General features: G+C 40.0%; 1 protein-coding gene across 16 annotated transcripts in view; it reads right to left on the bottom strand.

Annotated features, from left to right (window-relative positions):
• Nucleotides 1-16,582, bottom strand: part of MICAL2 (microtubule associated monooxygenase, calponin and LIM domain containing 2) — a 133,211-nt gene that overhangs the window by 75,180 nt on the left and 41,449 nt on the right. For all 16 annotated transcript variants that reach the window (XR_010473112.1, XR_010473113.1, XM_065065329.1 and 13 more), the window contains exons 3-14: nucleotides 13,970-14,177; nucleotides 13,234-13,350; nucleotides 12,061-12,162; nucleotides 10,039-10,194; nucleotides 8,998-9,098; nucleotides 7,138-7,395; nucleotides 6,206-6,321; nucleotides 4,815-4,941; nucleotides 4,528-4,618; nucleotides 4,285-4,432; nucleotides 1,940-2,139; nucleotides 1,302-1,414 (exon numbers count right to left, since the gene is read on the bottom strand). Coding sequence is in view for 14 of the 16 variants with exons in the window: in XM_065065329.1 (XP_064921401.1) it covers nucleotides 1,302-1,414; nucleotides 1,940-2,139; nucleotides 4,285-4,432; nucleotides 4,528-4,618; nucleotides 4,815-4,941; nucleotides 6,206-6,321; nucleotides 7,138-7,395; nucleotides 8,998-9,098; nucleotides 10,039-10,194; nucleotides 12,061-12,162; nucleotides 13,234-13,350; nucleotides 13,970-14,177 (1,737 nt within the window). In the remaining 2 variants the exon portion in view is untranslated. The remainder of the gene's footprint in view (nucleotides 1-1,301; nucleotides 1,415-1,939; nucleotides 2,140-4,284; nucleotides 4,433-4,527; nucleotides 4,619-4,814; nucleotides 4,942-6,205; nucleotides 6,322-7,137; nucleotides 7,396-8,997; nucleotides 9,099-10,038; nucleotides 10,195-12,060; nucleotides 12,163-13,233; nucleotides 13,351-13,969; nucleotides 14,178-16,582) is intronic.

Below are 16,582 nucleotides of genomic sequence, written 5' to 3'. Positions count from 1 at the left end.
CTGCTGCCTCTGAGCCAGGTGGTGCAGACACTCCCCATTTAAATTGAAGTTCAAATGCAGGTAGGCTTGGCTGTGAAAGCAAAACCCCTCCTCAAGGTCTCCTCTCAGAAGAGGACCAAGTTAATGAATAGGTAGAAGGTAAAACAGTCTATTACTGGATAATTTAATCAGAGTAACTTTTAAATTAAATTATATTAAACTTTTGAAGTTATAATCCATGCAGAAACACATAGACAATGCTCTCACTGCGCACAATCCTATATCAAATGGTATTAACTCAATTACCCCTTCCAGACCCTGGAGTCTTTAACTGCAGCATGTGTAGGCAGGGATGCGTTTTATACTGGGACTTTAATGGGGCATGTCAATAAGTTTTCATTTATAAGTGACAAAGAGAGAAAAGTAAATGCGTATGACTAAGAGATCATTATTTTTTGGGTCATGTTAGTCAACCTGCCCACTGTTTGTCACCATTGCAGGCTTTATACATCTATATGGGTTTGAAAGCTTCCCTCCAGAATCTTGACAGCATCAAAAAGAGTTCAAATCACTGTTTTAGTTAAAAAATAGCACTCCCACCCAATCAACAAGCATTTTAGCACACCAGCGGTTATTTGAACTGATATGTAATATTATAGCTGTATACAGAGCTCCGGGAATACAGACCTACGGTACTATTTTTCCTAAAGGCAGAAATAGTCCAGAAAAATTCCAGATGTTCCTATCTCAATAAAACCGAACCCCCAAGTCCCGAGACAAAAATAAAAACTTAGCATCTAGCATTGCACAAAACCTCCTAAAAACACCTTTAGAAAAAAATCCAAAAATAAAACATAAAAGACAATACAGGTAATGGGACAGGATCTCAAATATTTCAAGTTGAAAACTGCAACTTGTAAACACGTCAAATAAAACATCTTCTCTTCTCACTTTCACCTACACTGAAGAAGATTAACATGGACAGTGCATATGAATTCTTCCCAACTACACCCAAATTCTCACTGTAATTTGAAATTTTGCATTTACAGAGAACACCTAACTGGGACTATAACTAATGCTTCAGCAATTTGATACTGACAATGCTTCAGTTTTATCATTGCAAACACCATAATGATTATGTATGTGTGTGTTAGCTATGTTTACTATGAAATCTTATTTTTTTTAGTATACTAAAAAAAATCTCCTTTTTACTGGTGTTTTAATAGTAGGATATATATAAACCTTATTTCTGAGATTGAGAGTTTATTTTCATTTTTTGAAAAGAGAAAGATTTACAGGGCAAGTCTTCCTTCACAACTTACCTTTGGTACTCGTTTTCTTGGTAAAGTTAAATTAATGTAATTATTAAAGATGAAGTTTGATGATTTTGCTGAGCAAAGATCATTATTTTCTCCATTTTGCTTGTCCCCAGCATCTGTTAAAAAAAAAAAAAAAAAAAAAAAAAAATGAATGCTTAGGATATTTGTTCAGATTTGTTGTTTAAATACTTTGACCAAGCCAGAAATTGCCAGTTGAGTGCTGGTAACAGTTATATGTAAGAAACCCAGGCAAATAGAAGAGATACAGTGTAGGATGACTTTCTAAAAATGGAAGAGAAACACCCAGGAATGGACACGCCATGTGCAGTCATCCTTACCGGATAATCACTCTAACGACCTGATACATGAACTTCATGATGTCAAGCAGCAGTTATCCAGCTGCTCCCATTCTCTGAAACCACCGAGGACCCACAAAAGCTTGGTCTTCAATCAAGTTTTTCCCCCTTTCCTTTTTTAAGCACGAGGTAACTATTGCAGACAGAAGCAGGCGCGCTTGTGTGCCAGAATGGCTCCGCTGGGAAAAGCCTCCTGGCCCGAGCAGTGCTCATAGGCAGCCAGCATTAAGTGCTTCCGCTCCCCAAAAACTCGCAAGAATTAGGAGAAGCCTGGGCTGGGCTTACCTACTGCCTGCAGAGGTGTGCCCCTGAACAGCTCGTAAAACTTGGAGAGGTACATGACCATGCTGAGCTTGTCCGGCTCCCCGGCCGAGTCCACCTCCTTCCCTGTGGTCACAGGGGGGATCCCAAACTCCTGCTCAGCAACATCAAACGCCAGTTGGTTGTTTTTGACAACGTCCTCTTCGTTCAGAGAATCAAAATCGCTGCAGGGACAACACATTGGAATCAGCGGCAGTTTGCTCAGTGCTCCCCCCCGTGAAACACGCAGCGCTCCCCTGCCCAGAGAGGTGCAGAACAGCACCATGAATGAGGGCATGGGCACTTCACCGCCTCAAAGCTACAGTCTAGACAACACCAAGGGTAAAAGTCCCATATAAATCCTGCTATTACAAATCCTGGCCTTGCCAGAAATGTCATTTAAAAGCTATTTCACTGGACTGGATTTTGACGTAGTCCCATGAAAAAGGATTCCCCTTATTTATGAAGAAATGTAAGTCCTCCTCAGAAGTGCTAAGAAACCTTCTTCCTCTCCAAATACAGCTGTGCTACTACAGATCTCACCTGCTAGCAACTGACTTCTTAGTTTCTATTAGTTCTATCAATCATCAAAGCCAGAAGGAGTAAATTTATGCTATCATTCTATGAAACAAACATGTTAAAAGTGTGCACGCACACATGCACAGGCACTACCTTTCTAAGGTGTTAAACACACAGCTTGAATGAGGACGTCCTGTCCATGTCATAACTGGATTTAGCAGCGCACTAAATAAGCACATCACACATCTGGAACTGCATTATCCATTCTCTAATCCATTTTCTATGGGACCTATTCTAAGACTCTGATCCCTTGAACAGCTTCCAAAATTCATGATTAAAATAAACATGTACATAAATTACAAAGCTCTAAACAGGGTAGTTTTTTTCTCCTCACAAGGAATGTGAGTTTCTGAACCCCCCAAAGAATTTCTCTCTCTTGCCCCCACCCCCACACCCCCTAATTCTGGAGCCAGGGGGCTGCAGGTGGCCTGTCCGGCCCAGCCCTGCCCGCAGGCAGCCACCTCTCCAGCCTTCCCGCTTTCCATCTGGCCAAGTCCCTCAGCAGTCCCATTTAATACAAAAAGCCAACAAGATCCGAACACAATGTTAATTAAACAGCAGGAGGTCTGTTAGCTCAGGAAGACAAATCTATCAGCTTTCTAGAGAGAGCAGTCCTTGAGAAATGCTTTCCACAGACAGCAAAGATTACTTTGCTTTCTACACCCTCTCTCCCCCTCTTATGTCCACAAAACCATCCATAATTCTCTTTTCTTTAAACTAACCCAAGAAAAAAAAAAATAGCTTTTTCTTACAATGTTAGTTCTTCCTCTGGCAAAGCTGTACAAACAGGCACCCTGGGTATCACTCCTATTTTTTCCAACTTACTACACCCCATAAAAGAGCTCAATAATTTCTTTCATATATCCACAATAAAAGGAGGCTGACAATAATTTATTGTGATTCCCACGGCTGTGTAGGAAGGCAAGAGATTGCAGCTGCTGCATTTGGGAGACTGGTGAGAGGACAGAAGAGTCACCCCAGCACAAACAATCGCCATTTGCTGACACCTGTTGCACACTGACCTTCTTGTATGCAACTGAGGAATCTTACAAAAATATCCATACATAAGTCAGGTCTTGTAGGGTTAGGAACCCAGAAACACTGTCAAGAAGGGAACGCTGGCTTACATTCAATGCCTAAAGTAATTTTCGAGGGCCAGCCCTTGTTGCACAGCCCACGTGCAAGGGCACTGCGCTCTTCTGCACAAAGGATTGTGCAAAACCACCATCTCCTGAGGCACCTCCACCGCCCAACATTTCCTTGTGTGGCTGTCACAGCAACCACCACGACACACTGAGGATGGCTCATTTAAGGCTCGTCCAGGTATTTCTGTAACTCGTGACAGTGCCATTATGGCTGTGGTTTTAAACATACCCTAGGGACCTGGGAATGCAACTCTCGTATTCTACAAGCACTGCAATTTTTGTTTTAAATAGACACGTGACTCCCACAAACATGATCATAAGTCATAAAGTTCAAAGCCTTCCTAGGTCTTTGAAAGCATATATATTTCATTTTAAATAGCATACAAGGGCATACGGAAAACACAAAACAAAACAAAGAAAAAAAACAAAGAAAAACAGCCCCACCCTCTCTATCCCCCAAATCTGGCACTAGTGTGCACCTTCTTGCAAAAACCAGCAACAGAAGGACACTGTAGACTACCAGTGTTGTCCTGGTTGCTCTTCCACTATACTGTGGTACATTCTTAATACATCCTATACTCAGCAAAACGTACAGAGGTCACTTACATGAGGTCAGGTCTGAAGCGATGGATAATCGCACACAAGGCAAGGCCGCTTTTCCAGGAGGTAGTCAGGTCTGTGACATTTACGTTACGGTACCCTTCGGTCTGCTTCTGACACCAGGTCAAAAGCTTGTTAGGTCGAGTATCTGACTCTGCGGTTACAATGGAGAGCAAACATTTCAATCAGCTCTTGTATGCTCAGAAGGTTCCATATATTAAGTCACAGCAAACATGAGATGTCACATACCATGTCTTGAGAGATTCACTGATCTTCTAATGGAGCTTACTCTTTCAAGAGAACATTGTTGTAGCTCATTGGTAACATATAATTGTCTCACCTGTAAGTAAAAGTGATTGGCATCATAGTAGAATTGCTTGGAAAGGAAAAAAGCTTATCTTTCTAGGCTAACTTTATCAGAGGGATCTAAATTAATGAGTCTCCTGAACATTTTGTTTATGTACTACTTGTAGCCCTATTTCTCCTGGACAAAAAAATCAGCTGTGATTTCACAAGCAAGCCTTTTAAGTACTGACCTGGTGAGGTCGAACACAGCTTGAGTTCAAGTTCGGGTATCTTGTTCCTGGGTCAATGGTATACTGGTCAAAGTTCTTGTTGATATTTTCAGGGGTAGTCTGAGGCAAGAGACGATAAATGCTCTCTCTTATAGAGGAAAAAAAAAGATGCAAGAGATATTAAAATAAGTATTTATTTTATAAAGAGGTTTGATGTTTTGTTTGGATTTTTGTTGTTGTTTTTTTTTGTTTGGCTGGTTGGTTTTGTTGTGGTTGGTTGACTTTTTCCCCCAGCTACCTGCACCTTATTGTGATTCTGCCAGGACAAGTGTTTTGCACTAAACGCATCCATCCCATTTCTTATTCCTGCTCAGCAGGAGAAGGATGCCAGACAGAAAAAGCACAACAAAATGACAGACTCTTAGAACTTATGCCGATATTTTCCTGAGGCAGGAAGCGAGCAAGGAAAAGAAGAAAAAAGAGGTTACATCATTCAGTCATCTGGTTTTGCTTTAACCTCCACCCAAGGAGTAACTTCTTTACCACATAACAGCACTAAATCCCATCATTCTGCAATTCCTATAACCACCGCAGCCTTTCTTAATATGCCGTTCAATTTTCCACTTGGGACTGTGCCGTGTTTGAGTCATCCCACAGGCTTCTATCTTAAAACTTCTCAAAGCACTTTACTCGGTAACGCTTCTACTTGCATTACCACACCAATGACTATTTCTATTACGTATCTGCCCCAAAACAGCCTGGGCAGCTGTAGTGGAGCAGAGCAGTTGCCACCAGGAACAAAGGCAGCAACTCCAGCCCGCAAGGGTGACACCAGGATTGCTGGTGTACTTAACAGATTTTTGCTCTGGTCAAAAAGACATTACGTAGACATGCTTATGATGCAGGATTACAGCAATTCTCCTTTACCACACATTTATCATTCTAAATAAAGAAGGCATCAGGGCTACTAAGCTAAAATGCAGAGTTAAAATCACAGATATCAACTATGAAAGCTGTCAAAGTATTTATTTAGACTTGTTTCAGGAAATTATTTGGTTTTTAATTAAAACAACAGGTGCTGAGATGGTTGGAGGGATAGTCTTTTGACACAAGGTATCTTCAATTTCCTTAAGGATATCACTTAATTCTAGTTATTACTGACTTAAATTAGTAATTTAAACCCCTGGCATGCATACTGCTGGACCTCTGTATTAATGTGCAGAAGCTTACAGAACAACAGCCTACTGTTACTGTAAATTGTTCCGAAACCTGAAGGAATGGATAATTCCAGCCCAATGCCACTGCAGTGAAGAAGAATATTTCTCCTGTTGGCGTTGTGAATTCCACTACCTTCTACCAATGCTGTAACTCTTTAAAACACTGGGAATGATGAAGACAAAAGGAGCACTCACCGTTCAGCAAGGATTTCCAAGGGGGGTTTTCCTTGAGCCCAGCTCCGAACCATCCACGCAGTATCAAAAGCAGCTAAGAAGCCTCTTGCACAGCCAGTACCCATCGGCCAGAAGGGCTGTTAAGAAGCATTTACATTTGAGTTTCTTGTACTACTGAAGTTGTTATTACAAAAGTAACCTGCAATGTGAAATTTGGAGTCTAGTGTTTCATACTGTCTTAGAAAAGTGGCCCGGAAACAGTTAAAACACCACATAGCCAACTCTTGTATTTTTAGATTTTCTCTCCTCCAAGACTCAGGGAATGAAAAAGAGTGTTTTCCCTTTTCCTTTTTTAACTTCTATATTTAAAAACTAATTTCTTAACCTCAAAAGGTAAAGGCTGAAAAAAAAAAAAAAGAGACTCAACACTCAAGAATTAGTTAAGGAAAAAAAGATGCCTTTCTTCTTGTTTCCTAATTTTGCTTTGGACTCATCTTTCCAAACACTTCAGGCTGTCAGTGTGAGTTAAAAAAAAACTAGTTGCAACATACACTTTTCACTTCAGGAAGAGAACATATTAAGGCAAAGAGACCTCAATAAAAAATTGGATCATTTTTCTCTGTGATGGAAGTTGGGAAAATGATGCCATGCACCCAAGCTGAGGACACACAGCTCTCAGCTTTCAGACAGAAAAACAACTTGCATAAAGCAAAACAGGATCTGAGCCAGAGATTGCCAGCCAAGCATTAGTTATGACATAAACTATGGCATAAAAAAAAAAAGAAAAAAGGAAAAGGAAAAAAACCCACCAATCTATTCTTAAGAAGGTATCATTGTTTCGGGGCATGTAAGAAAAAGCAGTTTGTATTGGAATGTAGACTGAATGGATGGATTGAAGAAGAAAATAAAGATAAAATTAAAAAATACTACTTGGAAGACATGCCAAGATATACCTCAAGCAAGCTGTCTCCAACAAGGGCCACCAGAAGCTGATGTCTGTGTCTCTCTCGCACTAGTGCAGCATTTTCAGACGCATACATGGATGTAAAATCAAACATGGCTACATCTGGTTGTCCATAGTGATTAATTGCAAAATCCAAGGAAGGCAGCTGGTAATTGGTTGCAAAGTCAGCAGCTTCTCTGGCGTAGGACAGCAAATTGCTCTGGTTCACATTCTCCCCACAGAGGAGCAACTCAGTATCAATATAGTCCTGCAAAGAAAGAAGCACATAGGATTAGATACTCCAGCTATCCCGTTGACAGTCTCATAGCATCCAAGTGGCAACCACACATCTCACAGCATAAAGGACTGAGATCTGTCATCTCCAAAAATTTTATACACGAGCACTATACTCCCTCAAAGAGGGACTCTCTATGCTAACGCTGAATAAGCAGCTTTATTTGCAATAGAACATTATAGTGCCTCCCAGTTCCTCAGTTATATGTTATTTTTTTCATAACATTACTTCCTTCCCTTCAAAAGATGTTATCATCACCACTGCAATGCTTTTTTGCATGTGTGCCCCCCACATCTGAAACCACACGAGAGCAGGAAAAAAAATAAACAATGTACTGATGACATAACACGGGGGTGTCAGCCGGAAGGTTTGACTTTGCATCTCAACGAAAACACATTCAAACTGGGACCACAGCAGCTTTTCTGCTGTTCTGATTTGTGCTGGGCTTTTTTTTGGCCGGTGTCGTGAAGGACCCTGCCTTTACAGGTCATCCTACTTAAAGCCAGTGATTATTAATAAGGCAGTTTCTATTTACAGCTTAATCGTGGATGAGACCCCTAATCGCAGGGATGATGCCGCAGAACCTTTATTAGCCCAGTTGTTTTAGACAGACTGTTGTGTATCTGACCTATGTAGGTCCGGGGAACAGCTCTGATGGGCCACAGCTCCTGCTCCTCTTCTCCAAACTCCCCACAGATCTCCTGGAACTGACCTCACCCACAAACACCAGCCCCCCAGCACCAGGGCCACCCCACTTTCCTCCCTGGCACTGCTGGGGGCTGCTGCTGCCCAGCTGCTCTACCCAGGTAGCCCGTGTCCTCCAAAAAGGGCAGAAATCATGGTGCTGGGCTTAGTGGTCCCACCGGAAAGCCAAGATTTCTGACAGCTCCCCACAAGTGCTTCCTTTGGGAAATTACACTCAGACTGTTTTGGCACCATCTTACTTTGCAAGAAAAATTGACCTCTCTTGGGTTTCCAGAAAGACAAATTTAAATGGTGCCAAAACACTTTCTAGAAATAAAGGAAAACAAACCCTCACATCTTACAGAAGGAGAAAAAAAAAAAAAAAAAAAAAAAAAAAAGAAAGAAAGAAAAGGCCTCAAAGTCCCAAGTATCTCTGAAAGTTCAGGCCATCATGTTTATAGCCTCCTTCCATCATATTTCACTTTAGAGAATTGTGCAATTTAGCCTAGGGTAGGTTTTAACACTTGTTATTTGCCTCATAAAACTGGACATAGCTTTGCTAAGTTCTCCTTTAAATAAACGAGGTTTTTATTTTCTGGTGTGATGACGACACCAGGTATTTCCAAGATGAGTCAAGAGCCCTTTTCAGCCAGTTTCAGAAGGGGCAAATTTAGGAAGTATTGTTTCCAGTTCTCTAAAGAAACTTTGTGCTGAATGGAGGATAAAACAAACAAACAAACAAATCAGAGCAAGATCTCTATGATCTGAGCTTTCATGAAGTGATCTAGTAAGTCTATAAACACCCTCTATAACATGCAACAACATTTATGCAGATGTTCACACTTATTCTATGCCAAGTAAATAGAATAGGGTTCCAGCATTTTTACATACACTAATAATGACTCCTTTGTCCAGAAGGCTCTGCTTTTTTGCTGTCATGACAAAATAGTGAGTGCTATCTTTGTAGTAAACAATATTCTCCAGGTCAATTCCTGAAAAGAGATAATACGTTTGTTAAGAAGTACAGTGCACTGTGTCATCTACTAACAACATGTGACTGATCCCCACAGATGTATTTCCTTCTTGGGCTACATTCGCTTCCCCAGCTGGGATGAGGCATTAGTGGAAGAGATGCTCTAAAACAAAACAAAACAGGAGAGGAAACAGGCCTTACCCCACAAGTTTGTCTCAGCATTACTTAAAGTTATTTAGTGTCCTTTTAAGGAGTAACTAGTTGACTATGGCTTTAATCTTGCAAGGTATAAAAGGGGAGCCAAGGGAACTAAGTGCTTTTTAGGTTACTAGGGCTCTGGCATTGGGTCTAGCCACAAGTTTTGGTTTCTATAATAATAATAATTTAACAAAAAAAAATTCAGCTGTAAATCAAAAACGGAATTGCTTGTACTGACAGTGAATGCAACTATTCTGAAACCCCTTTTCATACAGATGTATTTCACAGTTTATACTCTAAGTATTTATAGCAGATTCCTGTCTAATTCTTTTCAGTTTGTCAGATCTACACATCAAAAAGCAAGAATAAACTCCTCCCAGAAAGGGAAAGGCAGAGCCTTTTTCACAGAGTTTAAGCTGTTCAGTATGTGAACTGATACAAACAAAACAAATCATGTCTTAAGGGAAATGTCTGGGCACTGAAAACGCTCTTCTAAATTTGTTCAACATAGCAGTCATTTTTACAGTTGAGAAAAATTTAAAACAAGCTACAATGTGCCAACGCCCAAGCTAAAAAAAAATCCCACTGTACCATAAATGGACACCTCCAGATTCTGACATCAACAGCATTTTATCACTTGTGGGTTTTTTATACAATATATTTAAATTGATGTTAATAGGAATAAAAGGGTGGCCTGCCAGATAAAGAGTTCCTGTGATGCAACTTATATTTGGTTGTGGAAAAAATAAGGATGCACCCACCCGTTTCCTCTTTAAGGTCCTGGAAGAACTTCTGATTGAAGATGAAAGCAACGCCACTAATTTCTTCTACCTTGGCTTCTGCAGTTGTATTTCTGTTTATAAAATTGGCAGTGATAGCTATAGCCAACTTTCCACGAAACTCCTTCCTCCTGAAACCTGGGAAGCAAAGAAAAGAATTGAAAACACTGGAAGCTTCACACTGGACTTTCAGGAAGGGTCAGCTCAAGACAGCTTGGTCTCCTCCCTGTGTCTAAGTCCTACACTCCATCAAACAACACGCCAGCAGCAGATTCCATCATTCCCACAAAATTCCCTTAGTTGTAAAGAGTCTTTTCTCCCCACTCCCAGCTGCAAAACTGAAGCTGAACTGCATTTGAGGTAAAGTCTCAGTGGAAAAAAAAACAAAAACAACCAAGTCTGGAGGGGAACTATAGGAAGAAGTCGAACATGTGAAGAATTTAAGGACAAATGATGACTAAAGAAAAACACACCAGAAACAGACCAGATCAAATTTAGTGGAGGGAAACATTTTTAAGATGCTAAACAGCAAAGAAGATTTTTCTTATATAGGTGGTAAACAGCTTATGAAAAAACATGAGATGAGCAGTCAAAAGCAGCAAAGAAAGATCTGAAAAATAGAAACCTCTATAACAGTGCTTAGGTACACATGATACCAGCTAATGAGGTTTTTCAAAGACATTATTAATATAAGGGTTGAAAAATATTCAGTGGCTTAACTGTTAGATTTCCAAGGTGAGACTGACTGCACAGTTACTTGCTCTCACTCCATCCTAGCCTGCTCTTGTCACAAAAAAACCCACTAAGCCACTATCTTACTGTCACACATATAAGATTTTCCCTCTGTGTACTCCCTTATCTGTGGGTGAAGTGTGAAGTAGGATAAAGGGTCTTTAGAGCATTTCTAGCCAATTGCAGATGAATTCTCAGATAATACATGTATTTTCTAAGAAGAAATAAACCAGCTATGAATTTTTGTCTCTGTGCTTCATGATGTGCTCTCATTGTTTCATCAGGACAAATTTAATATGACAACAGCAGCTTCTGTATGTAAACAGTCTACAGCGCACCAAATATTCCCATAGAACCTGGTACCACGATAACCATCAACATCTCAATAGGGTCTGCAGCTGAGGTAAGAATAATTTCGTTCTGCTGATAACTGACTACTTAAACAGTCTTTTATGGGGGATAGCTGGATAACGGTGCTAGGAAATTTGTAATAGAGCATTATGAGGAATTAACTCTAAGCACATTGTGGTTGGCAGATATAAGAATAAGCAGGCAAACTCTGAAGCTAATGAAAACAGGAAATAGTGGACTTACTGAACTGAAACTAACATGGATATCATTAAAGCTACAAGGGGAATGTATAATGAAGTAACAGGTTTGTTCATGTGAGACAGAAGCAGCTTAGCTAGTGTCTCACTGAGAAAGCCAGCTCAGGGGGTCTGAATTCCAAGCAGTGGCGCAAATTCATGAAATGGTTCCCCCCCTCCGCCTTAGAGTTATTTCTTATCTTTGGTATGGTTTCCAAAGTAACTGCTTCTGAAGTTAAGTCACCACTATGAAAAAAAAATAAGCAATACCTGTGATGCCTTCATTAAATACCTGATAGTCAGGTTTTGGTCATTAGATCAAACACGTAGTGCAAATTTACAGCACAACAGCAAAGACTATGCAATTCCTGAATATGTATCTTGTCGGCCTCCTTAAAGTTAAATCATCATATAATTACTTATCTTGAAGCAAGCCCAATGGCATAACGATGCATTTTGTGGGCAATGCAGATACACAGTGCTAAAATCAGTAATGACATCAAATGTCTTTATTTTGAGCTACAACTTAACAACAAAAGCAGAAGATGCCACATAAAAAAAAAATAGTTTCCACACAGACTTCAGTGGATTGAAAGGTAACCAGCTGCTTTTTGTTCTCCAACTTTCAGGCCTTCCAAGATATCCTAAAGACCATTAGTAAGCCTAAAAGCACAAATTTGCCTACCTTCTAATGTGTTCCTGCGGCCATCTGCACCAATAATAACATCAAATTCATACTCTGACAAAGGGTGATCCATGGGGAGAAATTCAGCTCTCCAACCAATCTCTAAAAACACAAAGAAAAATATTTATTTATTCTTCAGTAATACAATGCAGAAGTGATTTCAGAGTCTGAAGAAAGGGCATTGAGATAAATGGTCCGTTTTTCATTCAAATGTAGCTGAATTCTGCCTTGGTCTGATGGAGGGAGTTCTGCTGCAGTCAACGCTACGTCCAGGTTGCATTAACAAAGTGTCACGCTCATAAAGTAACAGTAAAAAAAAAAATGGAAGCCTTCATTTGGATCTCTTAACGCACTAAAATTCTCTCAGTCCCATATAAGAAGAATAGGCTTAAGCACTTTGTTCTCACAGAAGCAACCCTACAGTGACTTTAGCAAGACAGTACATGTATGTGGCTACAGCAAGGAAGGGCTGGGCATTAGAAGAAGAAACATAGTATTCCATCCTCAACACTTTCTAGTTGTCTTCTAAATAGAAATTAAATGGAAGCACTTTCACAAAGCTAATTTTAATCTTTGCATTAACAAAAAGCTGATCAGGTGAAAATGTTTGTATTGTCCATTTTTAAAAGTTATGCATAGACTTTACTTAAAACAATGCATTTATTCTACTGTCACTATATAACCATTTAAAGAGAGATAGCACAGTATTTTAATTAAAAGAAAAAAATACACCTTCCTTTATTTTGTTTAAAAATCTTCCATAAGATGGCTGATAAGCCTCTGTGTGCCAGCAGGAGTTATATCAAATGTGAAAGCAAAATGAGGCCCAGGGAGCTTAATCCATCCTCAATATTTATATTATCAATCAAAAATTGTTTTTGCAAGAGGATACCAAAAGGCCACACCAGGCTCCCTACAAAGCCTCAAACACATGCCAGAAGGCATAGTGCAAAACCTCAACTTCTCAGACTGGGTCATATTTTAAGAATTATTGGTGCTCTGTCACAATGATACTTATCATGCCTATGACTACATGTAGCAAATCTAGCTGAGTAAGACGGGCAAAAAACTCCAATTTATTTAAACAGAATTCGACTACCTTGAATGATTTCACATAATGCCTGACATTAAAAGAAGTTACTGTGAACAGAACTACATGATGATAAACAATACTTTGGTTTTCTTGATCTTCAGGAGGTTCCAGGACTTTCACAAATTCTAGATTCACATGGATTTCAACTCCTAGTATAAGTGCAACTTTGAAGAGGATAAGTTGAAGTTGTCGAATACCTGTAGAGAGCAAGTAACAAACGTATATTTAATATGTAGGTAATCACAGCTGCTACCAGCATGCCACCCAACTGATAGTTATTGTCAGCACAAGCAAGCAGCATTATTATTTCCCACACTGTAATGAATGCAAGCTTAGGAACCACCACAGGATGTTGCTCTCTTCCATCTCAATTTCCTCCCACAGCACAATCTCATAGGTAATAAAACTAACTCCAGTGAGTTTATTAGAATACATTTTTGGAGCTTTCCTTCTTAATGATATTGTATTTAAAGACTCTGCTAACCAATATGTTGACCACTTTAGGACAGAAAATTTTACAGCATATTTCCCTGTAAAATATCCCACTTTTGCATGGTTTCTCATTAGATTAAGACTTGTGTCTACCTTCAGTGTACTAGAGTGAATATCAGTAGTCTTGATGCTTCTTAATAAAAACCTATTTTTCAAAAAATCCAGACTAATAAAAAAGCTGCTCTATCATTTGTACAATTGCCATTTTGCCTTCTTGCATGTTCCAGGCAGGGGAGCTTTCTGCCAAATGAAGAAAGTCTCCATTAATCTTCTGACCTCAACACACCCCTTACCTGAACAGTACCCGTGCCCTCACATACTTACTGATGTGATCAATAGATCCTGCACAGAATTTTCCATAAAATTTCTTTGCTCCCAGTCCCCGAAGGTCGTGGATTGTAAATGGCCAGAGATGCAAGACATTGTTCCTTGAAAAAGTGTCCCGCTTCTCCACAACAACAACTTTGGCTCCCAGGAAGGCAAGTTCTATGGCAGTCCGCAAGCCACATGGGCCACCTCCAATAATTAAACACTAGGAGAGAAAAGAAGGAGCCTTACACAGGGTTTCATAGTGACTTGACTAACTTACTCTATTCGTATGACTTGATATTCAACTGGACTTATGCTACTGAGAGTGTACTAAGTCATCTATTTAAATCAATAAACATTCAAATTTTGGTCGCATATGGTGTTCAGTCAACTTACACGAGGACAAACTGTGCTTCACGCAGACATAAAAGCATCTGATAAAAAGGTGTAACAGAAGAAACAGCAAAAAGCCAAACACTTTTGAGCATCTGCTTGTACATTTCTAGCTCACTCACATTTAGTCTTTCAGAAGTGCTTGCAGTAAACAGGACTGCAGCTACATAAAAGGGAGGGGAAAGGAAATAGGTAGGCTTGGTGTAGACTTCTTTTTGTTTTAGAGAGGAAACTGGTGTACATTTGCCAGGCTTGTTAGACAAATCTATGATAAGCCAGTAAACTTGCGGTATCAGTTACTCTCTCTTTCAAGCGAGGGCATATTCTGAATATAACAGCCAGTTCACCGCTGCTGTAACACAAGGCACGTCAAGGGGAGTCAGGGAACTTGGCCTCTCCTATTCCATTTCACCCAGTGGTCAACACCCTCACCTTCAGGGCAAGCACATTCTAGAAGCTTAAGCCTAAGTCTGGGCATTGTCAGAAAAACCGCTTCAGAAACCATGACAGAGAATTCTCACCCAAATTTTAGTTGACAGCTGTAAGTTTTCACAGACTAACAAGCAAAGGATTTCCAGAAAGCAAATTAATTAAAACCCAACCATATTTAATGCTTACATTTTCCCCGATTACTAAAAAACTATTGGAAACAGCCTTATAGCCGGACAACATTGTTGTTCCATGCACCCCCAAAACCCACCCACCCCACAGTCCCCCCAGACCTCACAGACCCCAGGGCCCCAGTTCAGACCCTGGGCTCGAGCAGGGGGGTGAGGTGGGCTGGAGCGGAGCCACACTGCAAACCCAAACCCATTATCTCACAGGCCAGACATGCTCCTGTGCGTCCCGCACACATAGCCAGACAGTGATTACAGTTTCAAAGCAAGCACGGACTGTATCTGGAGACTCGTTGGATAAGAGTCTGGTTCCCATTACAATTTAGTTTCGTAAAATAGGGTCATTTATTTATTTTGGTTTGTTCTGTGATTTGTTTTCAGATTTAACAACTTAAGCAAAAATTATCTGGTACTGACTTTTGTCCATTATTTTTGTCCAACACAATAGTAAAAGTGCAATTTTTTTTAAAATTGAATAAAACCTTCAAATAAATTCCCATTGAAAGAAGAGCTCCTCTGAGGTGCTTTTGCTTTGCTTTAGGCAAGTGTTTTGATAACTAGAGATATTAACAAAGTTAGGTTTTTGCATTAGCCACTTGGCTTTCTTCCTCCTAAAAGAACATATTTAATTCATAATTTCACGAGAAGACTCCTCGCTGCATGCTAAATATTAAGTAAACATCAACAGATGTAATTATATAAAGGAAGACAATGGAGTGCAGATGTTCTCCTGACTGCAGAGGATCTCTGGTGGAGTCTGGGTCGGCTCTGCTCTGCACATGATTGTTGTGATCAACATGGGAGCTCTGAGCTCTGACAAGTGACTGACTTGTCTTCACAGCTCCACAGTTGTCTGGTCATGTTTAGCAAGCAGTTAGAAACCTTTTACAAATAAAGACCATACACAGCTTGATAAGGTGGGGTTGTTTTTTTGGCTAACAAGCTGTATCATATATAAATAAATGCAACATCAAATCTCAAAAGACTGGGTTTTTTTAGTTATAGTGGATCCTGCCAAGTAATAAAACCCACACAGAAAACACTATTAGTTCCTCCTGATGGTCTGCAACACAGTATGTTAAAATTTTAAGGAGGCTTCTGCTGTCTCCCCTCCTGCTATCACCATTGACAAAATATCTTCCTAATTGCCTAGAGACACTGTGAAAAATGATTGTATATTTGCTATCAGCCATGGTTACCTTCCATAAACAAATTTATCTATGTCTCAGAGCTATTTGATTTATTAAGGAGGCTTCCTGCTAGTGTAGAGCTTATTCTTGGCAATTTGTCATCTTTTTTCTTTTTTTTTAAACTTCTGGGGTCAAAACCAGCACAAAACCCTTGCAAAGGTAATTTCCACTCTGTTTATGCTCCTACCTTTACAAAGTAAGAAAAGGGACCATATCACTGTGCTGTCCCTGCCTTCCCTCCCCAGCTCTCGGGTTGCAAACAAAGTCACAGGAGAAACCTTCTTGCAGTCAGCCTGGAACAAACCTTGAAAGGCTTCCTGTTTCCAGCTCCTGGTACCCCAGTCTCCTGGCTCATCAGGGCCTGCTTTAGAAATTAATTTCTTGCAATTTAACACAGATTGTGACAACTGACATCACATAAGGAAGGC

The sequence above is a fragment of the Columba livia genome, chromosome 5, assembly GCF_036013475.1.
Source record: "Columba livia isolate bColLiv1 breed racing homer chromosome 5, bColLiv1.pat.W.v2, whole genome shotgun sequence".
NCBI classification, from domain to species: domain Eukaryota; kingdom Metazoa; phylum Chordata; class Aves; order Columbiformes; family Columbidae; genus Columba; species Columba livia.
Note: the sequence above shows the minus strand (reverse complement) of the source record. Positions and strands in the feature narration are given on the sequence as shown.